This window comes from Schistocerca nitens, chromosome 5 (genome assembly GCF_023898315.1).
Source record: "Schistocerca nitens isolate TAMUIC-IGC-003100 chromosome 5, iqSchNite1.1, whole genome shotgun sequence".
Classification (NCBI taxonomy): domain Eukaryota; kingdom Metazoa; phylum Arthropoda; class Insecta; order Orthoptera; family Acrididae; genus Schistocerca; species Schistocerca nitens.
Window position 1 is genome coordinate 354,867,157 of NC_064618.1, and position 17,554 is coordinate 354,884,710.

Here is a 17,554-nt window from a genome sequence, read left to right on the forward strand (position 1 = left end):
TACAGGAATTAAAAATTGATGATTTATTGCGATCTACACTTTCTATTTTTTTAAACTGCAATTTACTGTCCTGTGGTTCCAAAATGACGGCCAAATTTACTGTTTAATAACTGTTCTGTAAGCCATTTCTTTCGTGAATTACTTTTATTTAATAAAACACACACACACGCACATAGGCCGGAGACGCCCACTGATCCCTTCTGTACAAATGCACACAAACGCTCGACCTCGCACGAGAATAAGCAACATGCTCGAGTATTGAGGATAATGGGCAGGGACACTACGTCAAAAAATGGCTCTGAGCACTATGGGACTTAACATCTGAGGTCATCAGTCCCCCAGAACTTAGAACTACTTAAACCTAACTAACCTAAGCACATCACACACATCCATGCCCGAGGCAGGATTCGAACCTGCGACCGTAGCAGTCACGCGGTTCCGGACAGAAGCGCCTAGAACCGCACGGCCACCGCGGCCGCACACTACGTCAGTAAGCGGTTGAGGCAACAGCTCATGTGCAGCGGCAAATTCGGGTTGAAATCCCAGTCTGGCACAAATTTTCAGCTTTCCCCATTGTCTTTGTTTCATTAGATTCACTTTTATTTAAGATTCTGCGAGTGGGTCTCAGACTGGCACCTGCTTTTCGTACTGTTTGTTTTTCGCGATCATTCCACTTTAGGTTGCTCCGGATGGTTGCTCCTAGGTATTTTACAGCAGTTTGCTGTTTCCAGTGATTTCTTGCCAGAAGTTTGAGCGAACAGACGTGATCTCTTCGCTCACTCGCGCGCGATACCTTAAAGCTCAACACCAGCCTCTGCTCCAGTAGTTGTTGCTCTGCCGATCTTCCTGCAATTTGCTACAGTCTTCTAGTGTAGCAGATAGAACAAAAGCGATATATCTACAATAAACAGAAAAACCTTATACTCACTTTCAGAGACGATGAAAAAAAAGATTAGAATAATATGAATGTACCAGAACGGTATCTAGCACATACATCCGAAATCGCAAGCGAAAGACTGAATTTTATTTACGATAGCAACAACCGTCGACTTTAAAATAACAACGAAGAATTCCATGTCCAACGATGTACCAGATATTATTTATTACCTAACTGTCTTGTCAACCGAAACTAACAGTAAGCAAACATGAAACGAACGAAGGAAAATTAAGGTTTAACGTCCCGTTGACGACTGCGTCATTAGGTACAGAACTCAAGCTCGGATTAGGGAAAGACAGGAAAGCAATGATAAGGACTCTGCCTCAGACTATTTAGGAAAACCATAGAAAACCTGCCGGCCGCGGTGGTCTCGCGGTTCTAGGAGCGCTGTCCGGAACCGTGCGACTGCTACGGTCGCAGGTTCGAATCCTGCCTCGGGCATGGATGTTTGTGATGTCCTTAGGTTAGTTAGGTTTAAGTAGTTCCAAGTTCTAGGGGACTAATGACCACAGCAGTTGAGTCCCATAGTGCTCAGAGCCATTTGAACCATAGAAAACCTAAATCAGGATGGCTGCATTAGGATTTGAGCCTCTATCATTTCGAATGAGAGACTAGAGTTTCAGAACTGCGCCACTTCACTCGTTGACCAAGCAAACATTATACCTAGATAACTATGCCGTAATGTAAGCTATCAATGCGGAAACTTCTATCGTAATCTACTTGTATGCAGAAAGTTATTCCCAGCATAGATGCTTATGAAAATAATGAATAACCCTGTAGTTAGCTAAATGGTAATTTTCGAAAATCATACAAGCGTGAAGCGAAGATTGCAGTCTAAGAAGGGGACTGGCAAGCTACGAGGAGAGCTATGGTTGGGAGCGAGAAACGGCGACAATCGTAAAACATTATCTAAGACATCTGCACGAAACAACTGGACAGAATTCATCCAGTACAAGTAATTCTCGCCGCAGAGCCAGTTTGCCAGCACTGCTGTCTTAGGCATTGCAGCGGCAGAGAGAAGTCGGAGGGGAGCTTTGCACCGCGGATTCGACTTGCTAGCACACCGCCGCGGCTGCGGCTGCTGCTGCTACTGCCGATCGAATCGGGGCTTCCCCGTGATTGTCTTTAGGACTGGCGGCACAACTAGGATTGCGTAACAGCTGAGCGCCGCACTGCAGGGATAACTTGCCTCTGCGGCCAACCAACTTACGAATGATTATACACACAGCTGAGATCTCGCCGCCGCCGCCGCCACATCGCTTGCCCTGTTTGCCCTTCTCCCTTCACGCTGCCGACGTCGCCACTGTGCACCACTATCTCCGCTAATTTCTTGTGCAACCACGGCTCGTCGCCTTCTCCCACGTGTAAACTACACGAAATATTTGCATTTTGTCAAATGTTTGTAGCGAAATCAAGTCAGCGACGCTTCAAAATATTTTCATAAAGCACAGTTCAAAAAAAATGGTTCAAATGGTTCTGAGCACTATGGGACTCAACTGCTGAGGTCATAAGTCCCCTAGAACTTAGAACTACTTAAACCTAACTAACCTAAGGACAACACGAACATCCATGCCCGAGGCAGGATTCGAACCTGCGACTGTAGCGGTCTTGCGGTTCCAGACTGTAGCGCCAGAACCGCTCGGCCACCAGCGGCCGGCTGAAGCACAGTTGCTTAAGAACCACGACCTCAAATCATTATTAATACCAACTCAGGTATTCTGTTTCCGCCCAGAAGATAATCGTTCATTATCTAAATTTCTTAAATATTAATACATAAATGATTACTCGCCGATCAGCCGTTACTATACTTGCTGCTCAAGTTTCCAGCGAAACTAATTATCGTCTAGCTCAGGGGTCTCCAAACTACGGCCCGCGAGGGCCGGCAAACTGGCCCGCGTTAGCTAGCCGGACATCCCTGGTATCTGGCCCGCCAAATATTTGAGGTGGTGCCTTTACTGCCAACAATTGAGTTTCGAGGCCTATCGTGACCAATACACCGCGACATTGTCGGAGCTCTATCTTTACAAAGCGGAAGGTCATGGTTCAACTTGTGGCTATCCACAATAAACAGACAGACCATTCTCCTTGCGATAGTGAAAAAAAAAACGGTTAACAGATTAGTTTGGCGAAAACATTTTAAGTAAAAAAATTCTTAGCATTTTATTCTACTCACGAATCTGGTGCAAGTCTTGCAAATGGACGCCACTTCGGCGACTAGCCTTAGTAATCAATCATTATGGAAGATGCTTCGTACGCAAGGTTTCACTTTCTTTACGTGTTTCGATTTTCAGATGTTCCTTGTCTCTTCGAATTCAAACTTTGAATTGTCCCACACCTACTAGTACAGCGCATAAAACACTAAACAACTCGTGAGACACTCGCAACATAGACACAACCACGCAACAGAACTATCAAATATATGCTCTGGCTCTGCTACTCGCTACAAGGCTACATAACTAAACTTATTGTTGCGCTGCTTGAAATAACAATGCGTTGACATACTCTACCTCTGTTACGTCTTGTAGTAATAGTGTTGCTAACAATGATTTTGAGATTTCGTTAACTTTGCAGGACGCTTTCGTGAAGAATGTGCAGTGACATACTTTTTTGTCGGTGAAATTCGCCAGAAAAAAATATGCCAGAAATTCGGTCAGGTACGTCCACCAATCAAAATTATGTAATTAAATAAAAATCGTAGTTCGTTTCAGTGCTAGCTATTCCCACAACCTTAGATTTTTGCGATTTCATCTTTCCTTTAGCCTTACATTACGGTGATCATGGAGTGCTAGGGTGCTTTAATCCCACTAGGTAGATCTTGGCCCTTATGACTTTGTGGAGGAATCAATGTGGCCCGCAGACTAAAACGTTTGGAGACCCCTGGTCTAGCTGATCTGCATATGCATATGTGATTCTTCAATTTCTTCCGGCGTACTTCATGAAGAAAGAGTTCATCACAGTTAAACACGCGGCTGTTCACCCGTGAACTCTTTCGTCATGATCTGTATATTTTTACAAAGCTGTTCTGTAACTGCCGGCCGGGGTGGCCGAGCGGTTCTAGGCGCTACAGTCTGGGACCGCGCAACCGCTACGGTCGCAGGTTCGAATCCTGCCTCGGACATGGATGTGTGTGATGTCCTTAGGTTAGTTAGGCTTAAGTAGTTCTATGTTCTAGCGGACTGATGACCTCAGAAGTTAAGTCCCATAGTGCTCAGAGACATTTGAACCATTTGTTCTGTAACTCCTTGGACGTTATGCTTGTTTAAGCGCAAATGATGGCTTCTCCAATAATTCTGCATGCTCTCAATATGAAACATTTCACTGTTTTCCCCTTGTATGTTCTTCTTGTACGGCAAGCACTATTGACAGGAAACAAACAAAATTTACGGGTCTCTTACTTGCATCACATTTCCACTGCGTGTACAGTTGTATAAGACAAGCGTTTATCCAGAGGAAGAATACGAAGGCGAACAAAGAGAAGTGCTCAGATTAATATGATGTCTGCTGAAAAGCAATTCATTAAAACACGTTAGTAGAATCCTTGTAGATGTGGGCAACATGGGCTGGATGGGTAAAGGACTCAATCGAATGGCATAGCATAAGTGAAAATATTTAAACTTGTAGCTTTTTAACTTAATATTTAGTCGTGTCCATTATGGCACTGTCCGTCCATAATGGCATCCTGTAGGAAGTAACAAGGTTAAGATCAGATACCTTCGGCGTGAAAACACGCAGCATCTTTGCAAAGTAAAATATATGCACCATATCGTTGAATTTCTTGTCTCACTACTGCTGAACGCTGCACAGTCTGAGCTTTGCGTACTTTTTAAATATTGCGAATAACGTCTAGTCTTCAGTATACAGATAATTATAGAAAAATAACACAAAGACAAGAGTACCCGAAAGAGAGTTCAGAACTTACTAAGTTTTCCATTAGCAGCAGCATATGACATGTTTCGTAAAAACCGTGAATCTCGAATCAGAAACAGCTGGCGACGGAATGAAAAGGATACGCTATAAAATTAGAGGAGCGAGCCTAGGAAATTACCACTTATGGGGACAGTTTTTTGAAGCACAAAATAATTTGAAACGCTTCGTTATGTAAGAAAGACTGACATACCGCCATAGTTGGTACGAGGATCAATGGCGTCTATAACAGAAAGTGTTTCAAGGTGAAATGTACCCATCATTAGTAACTGTGCGCTAAATTGTATTTGGGGGGGGGGGGGCGGCGATTGTTAAGCGGGAATCACAAAGATGATTCCTTTTTCTCCCATTCGCAATGGTTATATGTGTCCCGTAACGATATTCTCTTCTGACCAGCCCCTTCATCTCAGAGTACTCCGTTATCTGTTAGATGAATTCCAATCGCTATTTTTCCCTACAGTATCTTCCCTCTGTCCAACAGAAACAAAAAAAAATCTCTCGTTCTGAGAGCAGGAAAGCCGTATTATAAGTGGGGATACTCTTTGATTTGTGGTTTAAAATTATTTCTCTGAAACTCATGCAAAAATTAAGAGCCTCTTGCGCATAAATAACTAGTTGTGATGATATATATAGTTGAAATGCAAAAACTTACGCGCTTGACAGTTAAGAAATGGTGTTCAGACGCTATCTTCTTCATTATGGAAATATACGGAACGTGAAGCAATCAGAAGCAAGGGCAGTAGCTAGCTCCAGGCAGCTGAGAAACACGATTCGCGCAACGAAAAGAAATTCATTTGACTCCGGGGAGCTGGAAATGGGTGGTGGTGCAGTGTTGGTGTCACCGTTCGCACACACTTGAGGTGATTTCGTAAACATGATAGAGCCGCTAGCTCTGGCTATTACATGTGAGGAGGAAGACAAAGAAAAAGACTGCGTGCCTATGATTCACTTCATCAGTATTTTCAGAAATCAATGCATATGTTAGAGGTCTGATTTGCATACAGTTGGCGTGCTTCACCAAAAGCAAATGGAAGCTTGTACAGGTGAGACCGTCGCTACGTCGTGAATTAACAAAGGAATGAAACACAGAGCCGATGCCCGCAAATGCTATTCATCCGCACACCGTTTCTTAAAGTAGATGCACTTACATTAATCCATCATTCGCATGAAGAACGACTTCCATTAAGCTTCCGTAAGAACTAGAATTTTTCTGATTCTATCGTCACAATGACACAGTTTAAAATTGGTTACCACCCTTCGTTCACATTTCACTGTCATCGGTAGTGAAATCTCAGCAAAGGTAGAAACAGAGCTAGTACCAGCAATAAGTAACTGTACACAAGAAAGTACCTTAAGAGTCCAGCTACAACTATGATGCATTGTATGATATCATAAGGGGACTGCCAGAATCCCTTGTTAACGGCACACGAACAGCATTGAGCACTGAAGAAATATATTTCTCTTTTGCTATCCGGGATTCTTCAGACACATTTTCTCATCCACTTGGCTCACAATACATGCGAAGTATTTAGTACTAATCGTTTTGCCTGTCGTAAGGTAATAAAAAAGAGGAATCCTTTTTGTGTCTCAGAAAACAAATGCCATACGTAAGCATCCACCTACCTCATTGACTGCTGTTTGTATTTTACCTCGAAGTGGAGGATTCACGGCCCAAAACAGTTGGATTCTTTTTAGACAGACCCAAACATGTAGGGAAACTTTGCTTCCGCAACTGCTTTCAATCAACATTCAACATGTGCAGAAACCGCCTTACACGAAACTTTCTCATACTCATTTCTTAATGTATGATGTTCTGTACGCTTTCTTCTGGTACGCCGAATAGCGTCTGACACTTCATTCACTATTTAATCATCATAATTGCAACAGCATATTGTCGTTTTCTCTACGGTTTCATCTGTGGTCGCAGGTTTGGGCAACCATCGCGTCAGTCATGTTCGACGGACTTCCGGCAATGTTCATAATTCAGCACTAAGTTCCTGTTAAAAATGAAACAGCAATCTCCTTATAAAACTTAATCAGCTGTGGATGCCAATAAAAAATTTGTTATGGCACAGCATTCCAGTTTACCTATTTGAAAGATTTTACAACGTCGACCAAAAAACCTTTTCCGTACGTGAAGCTTCGCTTGACTTAACGTTACAGCGCGGATCATACACCAATAAGAAGCGCCAACTTTCACTGACGAGGAATAGATATAAAGTTTTAATTATCACCTCGAAAAAGTAAAGTTACGTAATTATTTTTGTCAGTTTGTAGGTCAGCGACTCCAGATTGTCTTTTTTTATTTTTTTCCACTTTTGGGGAATAATTTTTTGAGGAGGCGAACTTTTGGGGAACCGAGACCCTGAGGATATTTTTTGGGAAGAAAATTTCGTTACCCGGGAAATATTTTATCAATCCCAGTCTTACTACTAATGCGATCTCTGATATTTTACTTCAAACAACAGATACTTAGTTTTCTAGATACTGAATACCTTCAACTGTCTTTTCAGACCAATCGATACACCCTCCCTTTTGTGGGAGACGTTAGGCTCACCGCAATGATATTTTTCCGTGACTTCTCTATGGTGTGCACGTGCCCATTTTCGATCGTCTGATATGTCTATCGACTTTCGTGATCGTATCGAGTTCTGAGGAGGGACCATATGGGATTTCGTCGTTATAGTTGCATTTGAAGGGTTTAATACTATAACGTATTTCCTAAGCATATATGGCGTTTCCAATGACTATTGACGAACTCTCGAAAACGCGTCGGTATTGGTACTACTGGTTACAATTTAATGTAAGGTAATGACAGGTCGGTGGTTAAGATCCTACAAGAGGTTTAAGTAAAAACACACGTATTGATTTTGTATGCTCACAGTAGCACAGTTGATATAGGTATCTAGATGCGAAATGAGATATAGGTGGTGCGCTAATAGTAAATCAATACAATAATAAAATAGCATGAAGAGAGCAAACGTGGGTCCCCTAGAGAAGGTTTTTTATTTTTGTCAGGCTATTTTTTAATTACAGATTAAAAATTTTACTTTACGTACTAAACAGTGTATCCTAGTTCCGTCAGGATTGCTTGTGTGTCTTTCCAAACTGCAGTGCTATCTCGTGGCGAGCTGTGGCGTTACGATCCATGAAGTTTCAAAAACAGCTTTGTATAAAGTCAAAGTGGTAGCATTGCTGCAGCTGTGAGTGAAACAGTACGTATTGGAAAATGGCAGTGGAGCAGTTAGGCAACATCAAGTCTTCTGTGCCCCCCCCCCCCTCCCCGGCCCCCCAGCGTTTGTGGACGAGGATTCGTCGAACTCGACCCGAACGCCAAGAGGCAGGTTCATGGTTGATCCTCCATGACGACACGCCAGCCCTACAAAGTTAAGATTGTGCACGATCGTTTGGCCAGCAAATGGATCACAGTCCTGTCGTCGTTGTTCCCTACGTTGAAGTTTATAATAAGAGGACATCTCTCAAAAAAGCGACAGTCCTAACGGAACTCGCACAGACTGCATATAACTACTTGATATATACACTTTTGCGGCACTGAACACGTAATTATGTAAATGGATAGCTAGGTTTAATATAGTTGGAGAAAAGTTGCCGAAATAATATCAGTTTGGGGAATTTTTTGTCTGCTTTGCGGGACTTTCGAAAACTCAGTCCCGAAACGCTGTTGTGAACCTGGAGTCGAAGCGAGTACTAAAATCCCCGCGCCACAGTACCTAATACGCCCCTCGAGGACGCGAAACAAAATGGCAGAGGCCACTGCAAAAGTGCAGTAGAGTGCGGTATTTCATTTTCGGCTGCAGCGGAAACCAATGCAGGAAGGTGACGAAGCCATCTAAATCGCATGAGACAGCAGCAACATCTCCGCTGCTGCCGTAAACGAATTGCCGCACGATACTGCACTTTAGCAATGGGTTCCGCCATTTTGTTTTACCTCCTCTGGCGGCCTGTTACGATATTGCAGGACGGGGATTTCAATAAGCGCATGGTCTATAGGAGTGTATCTTTTTTCCTTAAAAAAAAAAAAAACATAAGAAAAGAAAAAACTGGCCAGCTGCGAGTAGGAGCCGCGCACTGAGTGTTCCGTACGAACTTAACTACATATATGGACAGTTCATGTATCTCGGGACTCGACATTCATACTGGCAAGTTATCTATCCTAGGGATTCAAAGACTTTCGAGAATGTTTTAATTTCAATAATGTAAATTTTGCAAAAAATCATGCATGACGCAGGCGACGATTATTATTATAATCTGTAGCTCTCCTTTCAGGCTAACTGAGTCACAATGGAAAAGGTCAAACAACAGGCAAGGAATGACTTTATTGCCCATAGGACGCGTTTCGGAATTTATCCGTCATCATACGTCCAGGAGCAATAACTGAACGTAGATATGGCTTTCAAGATGTATGTGAAATAAACATTCGCAGAGTAGTCTCCGTATGTTTGTTGCATCACATCTACGTGCAACAAACGCTCCTGGATATATATGATGGATAAATTCCGAAACGCGTGATTCTTCGCCTGATGTTTGACTTTTATCGTTGCGACCCAGTCAGCCTGAAGGCAGAACTACTGACTGTTTCCATTTAAACTTTGATGTCAGTTAACGAATGACAAAAGAAACATTTTTTCGTGTGATATAATAACAAATTAGCAATTTTCGGATTTTTTCCCATTACTTGTGCTGTGAAACCTTACTTCTTGCAAAATTCATCATAGTAGATCAACGGGAAGTAACGTATAGGGGGGGGGGGGGGGGGGAAGTATCGTATAGGTTTCGATGTCTAAGTTTACGAGAATCAAAGTATGTTACAAATGGCTGACTGGATTGTCTTAGACGCTTCAATTTTGTACACCACCAAGGGACAAGATAAGTCAGTAAATGACATAAATTTCAACTTGATACGTCCACCCATCCCTGACAAAAAGGGTTTTCAACAGACAGACAACAAAGGGATCCTGTAAGGGTTCCGTTTTTACCGATTTAGGCAGCGAACCTTTTTTTCTGTATACACTACTGGCCATTAAAATTGCTACACCACGAAGATGACGTGCTACCGACGAGAAATTTAACCAACAGGAAGAAGATGCTGTGACATGCAAATGGTTAGCTTTTCAGAGCATTAACACAAGGTTAACGCCGGTGGCGACACCTACAACGTGCTGACATGAGGAAACTTTACAACCGATTTCTCATACACAAACAGCAGTTTACCGGCGTTACCTGATGAAACGTTGTTGTGATGCCTCGTGTAAGGAGGAGAAATGCGTACCATCACGTTTCCGACTTTGATAAACCTCGGATTGTAGCCTATCGCGATTGCGGTTTATCGTATCGCGACATTGCTGCTCGCGTTGGTCGAGATCCAATGACTGTTAGCAGAATATGGAATCGGTGGGTTCAGGAGGGTAATACGGAACGCCGTGCTGGATCCCAACGGCCTCGTATCACTAGCAGTCGAGATGACATGCATCTTATCCGCATGGCTGTAACGGATCGTGCAGCCACGTCTCGATCCCTGAGTCAACAGATGGGGACGTTTGCAAGACAACAACCATCTGCACGAACAGTTCGACGACGTTTGCAGCAGCATGGACTATCAGCTCGGAGACCATGGCTGCGGTTACGCTTGACGCTGCATCACAGACAGGAGGGCCTGCGACGGTGTACTCAACGACGAACCCGGGTGCACGGATGGCAAACCGTCATTTTTTCGGATGAACCCAGGTTCTGTTTACAGCATCATGATGGTCACATCCGTGTTTGGCGACATCGCGGTGATCGCACATTGGAAGCGTGTATTCGTCTTCGCCATACTGGCCTGTCACCCGACGTGATGGTATGAGGTGCCATTGGTTACATGTCCCGGTCACCTGTTGTTCTCATTGACGGCACTTTGAAGACTGGATGTTACATTTCATATGTGTTACAACCCGTGGCTCTACCCTTCATTCGATCTCTGCGAAACCCTACATTTCAGCAGGATAATGCACGAACGCTTGTTGCAGGTCCTGTACGGGCCTTTCGGGATACAGAAAATGTTCGACTGCTGCCCTGGCCAGCACATTCTCCAGATCTCTCACCAATTGAAAACGTCTGGTCAATGGTGGCCGAGCAACTGGCTCGTCACAATACGCCAGTCACTACTCTTGATGAACTGTGGTATCGTGTTGAAGCTTCAGGGGCAGCTGTACCAGTACACGCCATCCAAACTCTATTTGACTCAATGCCCAGGCGTATCAAGGCCTTTATTACGGCCGGAGGTGGTTGTTCTGGGTACTGATTTCTCAGGATCTATGCGTCCAAATTGCGTGAAAATGTAATCACATGTCAGTTCTAGTATAATATATTTGGCCAATGAATACCCGTTTATCATCCGTATTTCTTCTTGGTGTAGCAATTTTAATGGTCAAAAGCACGTAACTTTATTTTTTCGAGGCGATTATTTCAAACTTGATGAGCACTCCTCGTATTTTGTGTCTGTGAGTGTCAAGGACGACTCAGCCGACTGTAGTGAAGCCAGATGGAGACACTTTGATTTCTCTGCAGATGAGCGCGGCGCTGTGGCTGGACTCGCGCAGGTACTCACAGTGTATGATGAGCGAGACGGCGCGGCTGCGCAGCGAGAAGCCGGTGGAGGTGTTGGTGGCGATGCAGGCGAACTCGGCGGCGTCGCGGTGGCGCAGGACGCGCGTGAAGTGCAGGTAGGGCCCACGCTGGTGGCGGCGCGTCGTGTTGGCCAGCCGCGCGCCGCCCGCCTCCCAGTAGTAGCTGATGGCGTCGGGCCGCGAGGCGCGGCAGCGCAGCGTCGCAGGCCGGCCCTCCACCACCTCCGTGTCCGACGGGCTCTCCGCGAAGTAGAAGCTCTCCTGGGACACCGCCGCGCCTGCGCACCAGACCATGCGAGCAGTGGTTATCACAATTCCTAATAGTACTGCATCTGTGACCCTGTTGATGGATGAGATACTATGAAACGACCACCATATAAAATGGCTACTCTTCGGGAGAGGGTAAGATGTGTATCACTTTTTATCGAAACCAAATCGTACGTGCACACTGAGCCAAACTTCAAAAGTACGGAAGAGATCAGTCGTCACATCCATCAATGTGTACACTGCACGAGAAATTTATAGAGACGGCGGCAATCTTCGATAAAGGGAGGCACGGATAACTGGAAACATCTGGGGAACTCTTCGATCGTGATCCTCCCAGAAAGTCTACTCCTACTACTGTCAAGCAGTTACAGCTACCTCACTCAACAGTGCAACAACACACGAAGTCGTATACCAAGATTTGCGTTTGTACACTTACCAAGTGCAATTGTTAGAGACACTGGAGCGAAATTGTGGTATAACGTATCGGTACCATCTCAAGGACGTCATAAAGTTGACAACGGACTTGCAGGTTTCCGTCAGACGCCGATAACGGTCGTGTGGGATAGCGTCCTCTGCTCCTGCGATATGGGACGGCCACACACCCCACTCGCACTGACGCTACTCAGACGCCACCTAGTTGTGGCTCCGACACCATCGATTGTGCTTTAGTTCAGAAACCCTCATCCCTGTTGCTACTCCATTAGCTGGATTTACTTATTCGGAAGGTAAGGAACGAACGGTCGCAAAATGGAAACCACAGTGAAAATCGGTGCACAGGTGTGTTGGGCAGTCCTGAGAACTATATTTTATTATTTATTCTTTACTAGACTGGCAATGGCAAGGAAAGTGTTTCTCAAGAAGAGAAATTTGTTAACATCAAGTATAGATTTAAGTGCCAGGAAGTCGTTTCTGAAAGTATTTGTATGGAGTGTAGCCATGTATGAATGTGAAACATGAACGATAAATAGTTTGGAGAAGAAGAGAATAGAAGCTTTCGAAATGTGGTGCTACAGAAGAATGCTCAAGATTGGATGGGTAGATCACGTAACTAATGAGGAGGTATTGAATAGCATTGGGGAGAAGAGAAGTTTGTGGCACAACTTGACTAGAAGAAGGGATCGGTTGGTAGGACATACGCTGAGGCATCAAGGGATCACCAATTTAGCATTGGAGGGCAGCGTGGAGGGTAAAAATCGTAGAGGGAGACCAAGAGATGAATACACTAAGCAGATTCAGAAGGATGTAGGTTGCAGTAGGTACTGGGAGATGAAGAAGCTTGCACAGGATAGAGTAGCATGGAGAGCTGCATCAAACCAGCCTCAGGACTGAAGACCACAACAACAAGACTAATTATAGTTTTACTATTTAAGCAAATAAATTTGTTCTTTATAAACCAAATTTACTCAGCCAGAAATATAAAAACTGAAATTAAATTTATAATATTCTTACGACAATTCCATTATTTTCAATTCTGCTGATTCAAATAAAATTACAGTAGGATGAGAAAGAGAATTTATTCCCTCAATAATAATCAGATCCAGATTTAATGAAAATTGAGATAAAGATGAATGTTGCTCCAATAAATGATTTTGGTCCTAACAATGTTTTAAATTCATTATGCAAGGTTATATTTGGTTTATTTCAGATAATATTACTTCGTATGCCCGTCGATCGCGTTACGTCGTTCTTTTTAGTTCTGAGCACACAGGGGGCATATAAAAATGCCAAGTACGAGGGCCTGGTGAGAAATTTCGCCATAACTGTCGTGCAGTTTCTTCTTCAAGACAATTCTCAGCCGCTTTCTGCACAGGCAATGAAGATGCTCCTGCATCGTTTTCAGTTGGAAATGCTTGATTCTTCACAATACAGCCCGTAACTGTCTCTCTCTGAGTTTCATCTTTGCTCTCATGAACCGCTGGCTATGAAGACAACATTTTGGCACAGACAACGAGCTGTAGGCCAGCGTAGAGAAATGGCTTAAAGCACTGGCAGCTGTCTTCTATAACGAGAGTATTTTCCGAATAGCCCTTGTAGCTACATTATTTGTAATGAGTTTTCGCACACTTGGAGAAAGCAACTAGTTACGTAAATCTTCTGTTTGCTTTGTTAACTTATTCGCTAATCATTTCTGCTTTTGTCTCTCTTTCCTACGACCCAATTGCTAAACCACTCCGTGCGCCACATCTTCCAAGAAGTTGTATAAGACAGAAATGATCAACAACGACGAAATGATTATTAAAGGTATTTGAAATCGGGCTTCACAACTACTAAAACATGCGTATCTATTGTACCATACGCGCTTCGTTTTCTTCATTTAAAACATCGTCGGTGGTCTGAAATGAAGTATATTTACAATTTTCATTTCTTTCTACATCTAACAACAGCTCTTTACAAAAGATTATGAAGTGCGATTTTTATTTACAGTATTTTTCTCTGATTTCCGCTTCATATGGAATTGCTGCCTGCTTCTATATTTTTCAGGTATTGCAGCGTTTCGTATTAAAGTCTTTGGTCCAGTTTCACGTTGGCTTGCAGCACTACTCATTTCTTGGTGTAATATCGGAAATACTAAAACAAGTTTAAATACATTCCATTCCAGACTAATAACGGAGCTTAAATCAATTAAAGGAAATGCAAATGGTAAAAATTATATTCAATTTTCAGTATTTGCAAAGACGATTTCAGATACCTTTAATATTGTAAAGCAGCTACGGACACTGTGGCCATACAAATGAAGATCTGAAGACGACAAGAGTCTACAGTCAACACGACGGAACGAATATCTACAAATAAAACCTACCTCACCAAATTTTGTTTGTGATGAGGCAGCCATTCTCTTTTCAGGGAAACTGAACACAATTTGAACTAGTGGGGAACAGGTCCGTTTAAAGAACGATCGTAGTTCGCGCAGGTTCGCACTGTTGCCGGTTCCAAACGACAGTTGCGATACGCGCACAGACGTGCTTTGTACTTGAAGAAAGCGTATATTCTGCAAATTACGTGTGTCGCTTCCTTCTGCAGAATTTGTTGCTTACCACCACCACCAGCTACAACTCACAACAAGTGAAATAAAAAAATTCACTAAATAACCCGCTACGATAACGTTTAAAGCTCACATTGGGTACGACACTCACAGCAGAGCGCTCAAAACACTACTGCACGCTCACTGGCTGTTGGAGAATGCGCGACGTAGATGTGCAGAACAAGCCTAAATTCAACCGCCATCGTTCGTCATTCCAACTACAGGGCACCTGAGCGAGAAAGTCCAAAGATGAATGCGTAAACGCCATCATCGGCGATGATGGCGAGACATCAATAACCGTAAAGGTTTGCCTGGCCCTTTTGACAGAATTCTTGTCACCACTACTATATGATTTCAATGGATCATCATTTTCCATTGAGATGGTGCACCACCGCATTCGGGACTGCCTGTTGGTGAGTGCTTTAACGAAACGAAAGACCGTGGATGGGCACCTCATTCACCAGATACGACTCCCTTCGACATTGTGATCGCACAAAAGTACAGGACATTACTGATCTCAAGCGGAGGATTACTGTTGCTACTGTCACCATTTATGATGGTCTGCTATGGTGAACATGGCAAGAAATCGAGTAGCGCCTTGACGTGCTTCATGCAACTAATGGTGTTCGTATAGAGCTAAAGTAACTGGGACGAAGAAACGTAAATTTCATCTCATTTAATAATAAATCCCGCATTTCTGTCTTTTTATTTGTCTGTATCAGATATTTTTTTAATTTATAATGTGACTAATGGACACCCTGTATAAACACGGTGACGAGCCTAACTTTTCGCTTCAACTTTTGACTTTGGTACACCTTTTCCCGCAAACGAATAGTGACGAAGGGCTCCCTGAACAGAGAGCAACCCGTTTTTCGGAACTTCATCAATCACCCAGGTAAAGGCGTAAACGCCGCTCGGGGTAGCCGCGTGGTCTAGTGTGCCTTACCACGGTTCGCGCAGTTCCCCGCGTCGGAGGTTCGAGTCCTCCCTCGGGCATGGGTCCGTGTGCTGTCCTTAGCGTAAGTTAGTTTCAGTTAAGATTAAGTAAGGTGTAAGCCTACGGACAGATGACCTCAGCAGTTTGGTCCCACAGGAACTTACCACAAATTTCCACAAAAAGGCTTGAACTTATTTCAATGGAACTATGGTATTTTTTGCACCGGAGTTCCCAGACCTGTTTGATACCAATTTAGTGATATAACACTTTTGTAGACCTTCCAAGAAACTACAAAGAAAAAATACACGGAATGTTGATGCGGCCATTTGAATGCCGTGCTGCCCAGAACTTAATGCCACTATCCTCGAAAAATAGTGCCACCGAGGCAAGTGATACGCCACTTTTACGCTATCTCGACGGAGAACTGTGTCGTCGAGACAAGAGATACTTCATCAGTTGTGTGTTGCTCTTCCCGAGTACGTACAGTCCCTTTAAGACCGCACAAAACTGTATAAGCCCTTGTCAAGTCTAAAGCTCAAGTACGACGTTACGTCTCGGAAAAATTTCCCTCAGACTGAGGAGACAGCTAGTACAGCAGGTGTCCCGCTGTTTGGAACACATTTCGAAAATCGAGTGCGGCCGTCTGAAAGACCGCGATTAAAGAGCGTAAAAATACTAGATTCAAATTCGTATCGAACAGTTACTCCAACAACTCACACACCTGTCGACATAGGAAAGATACGTTATGGAGTCGTTCAGAAGAACCTAGTGAGTGAAATAAACTGGCAAAGTCGAAAGAGACACGTCAGTGTAATGGTTGGTGAAAGGGAGGGTTTGAGCGTATAATGACAGATGTTTAACTTGGGTTGAACCACATCGTTTCCGCGTCTTGTGGGAAGGACGTAACATTGGATCCTTCGGGTGGGATTTTAAGTCGTGTTGGCCTTTCTGTCCGCAGCTCGTGGTCGTGCGGTAGCGTTCTCGCTTCCCACGCCAGGGTTCCCGGGTTCGATTCCCGGCGGGGTCAGGGATTTTCTCTGCCTCGTGATGACTGGGTGTTGTGTGATGTCCTTAGGTTAGTTAGGTTTAAGTAGTTCTAAGTTCTAGGGGACTGATGACCATAGATGTTAAGTCCCATAGTGCTCAGAGCCATTTGAACCATTTGGCCTTTCTCTGACATCGAGGACGAATTGAAAGACAGCCAGAACTGCGGTGCAATTTTCGTATCGTTACGACGAGCAAGGGTATCCGGTCGGCTGCGAAAGCTATTCCAGATGTCTCACCACCTCGCTCGGATACAAATCGGAAGCTGTTGAGAGGCCGAGCTGACGTGACGGAACTGCACCCAGTTTGGTTGCCACAAGTCTAGCCCCGCTACCTGCTGCCGGGCTGGAACATTGTCGACGCAGATATCCAGACCGCCGTAGTGGTAACCTGGATTATGCGATGCCTGGATTTGACATTGCGTCCCTTTCATCGTCTGCGACATCAAAAATGCTACGTCGTCACAACAAGGACGGGTCTCCAGTGCATGGCGGAGTATAGCAGATTTTGGGTGTAGTAGTAACCGAGAACAAACCATGCGTAACTTAAGAAATACTCCAGTTCACCGATGAAAGAAGGAAGTGCAAAGATGTTCAAAGAAATACAGGAATGCAGACATACAAGTCACCCAGGAACGAAATAAATATGAAGTGCTGGGAAGCTTAGTTGAAATGGCTGCGGGAAAAACTTGAAGAAATCTAAAAAGGAATGATTGTCAAAATGGTTCAAATGGCTCTGAGCACTATGGGACTCAACTGCTGTGGTCATCAGTCCCCTAGAACTTAGAACTACTTAAA

The 17,554-nt window shown here is 43.9% G+C and overlaps 1 protein-coding gene across 1 annotated transcript in view; it reads right to left on the minus strand.

The window, feature by feature from the left end:
• Positions 1–17,554, minus strand: part of LOC126259629 (inactive tyrosine-protein kinase 7-like) — a 523,717-nt gene that overhangs the window by 470,024 nt on the left and 36,139 nt on the right. The window contains exon 2 of the mRNA XM_049956550.1: positions 11,469–11,765. Within this exon, the coding sequence (XP_049812507.1) occupies positions 11,469–11,765 (297 nt within the window). The remainder of the gene's footprint in view (positions 1–11,468; positions 11,766–17,554) is intronic.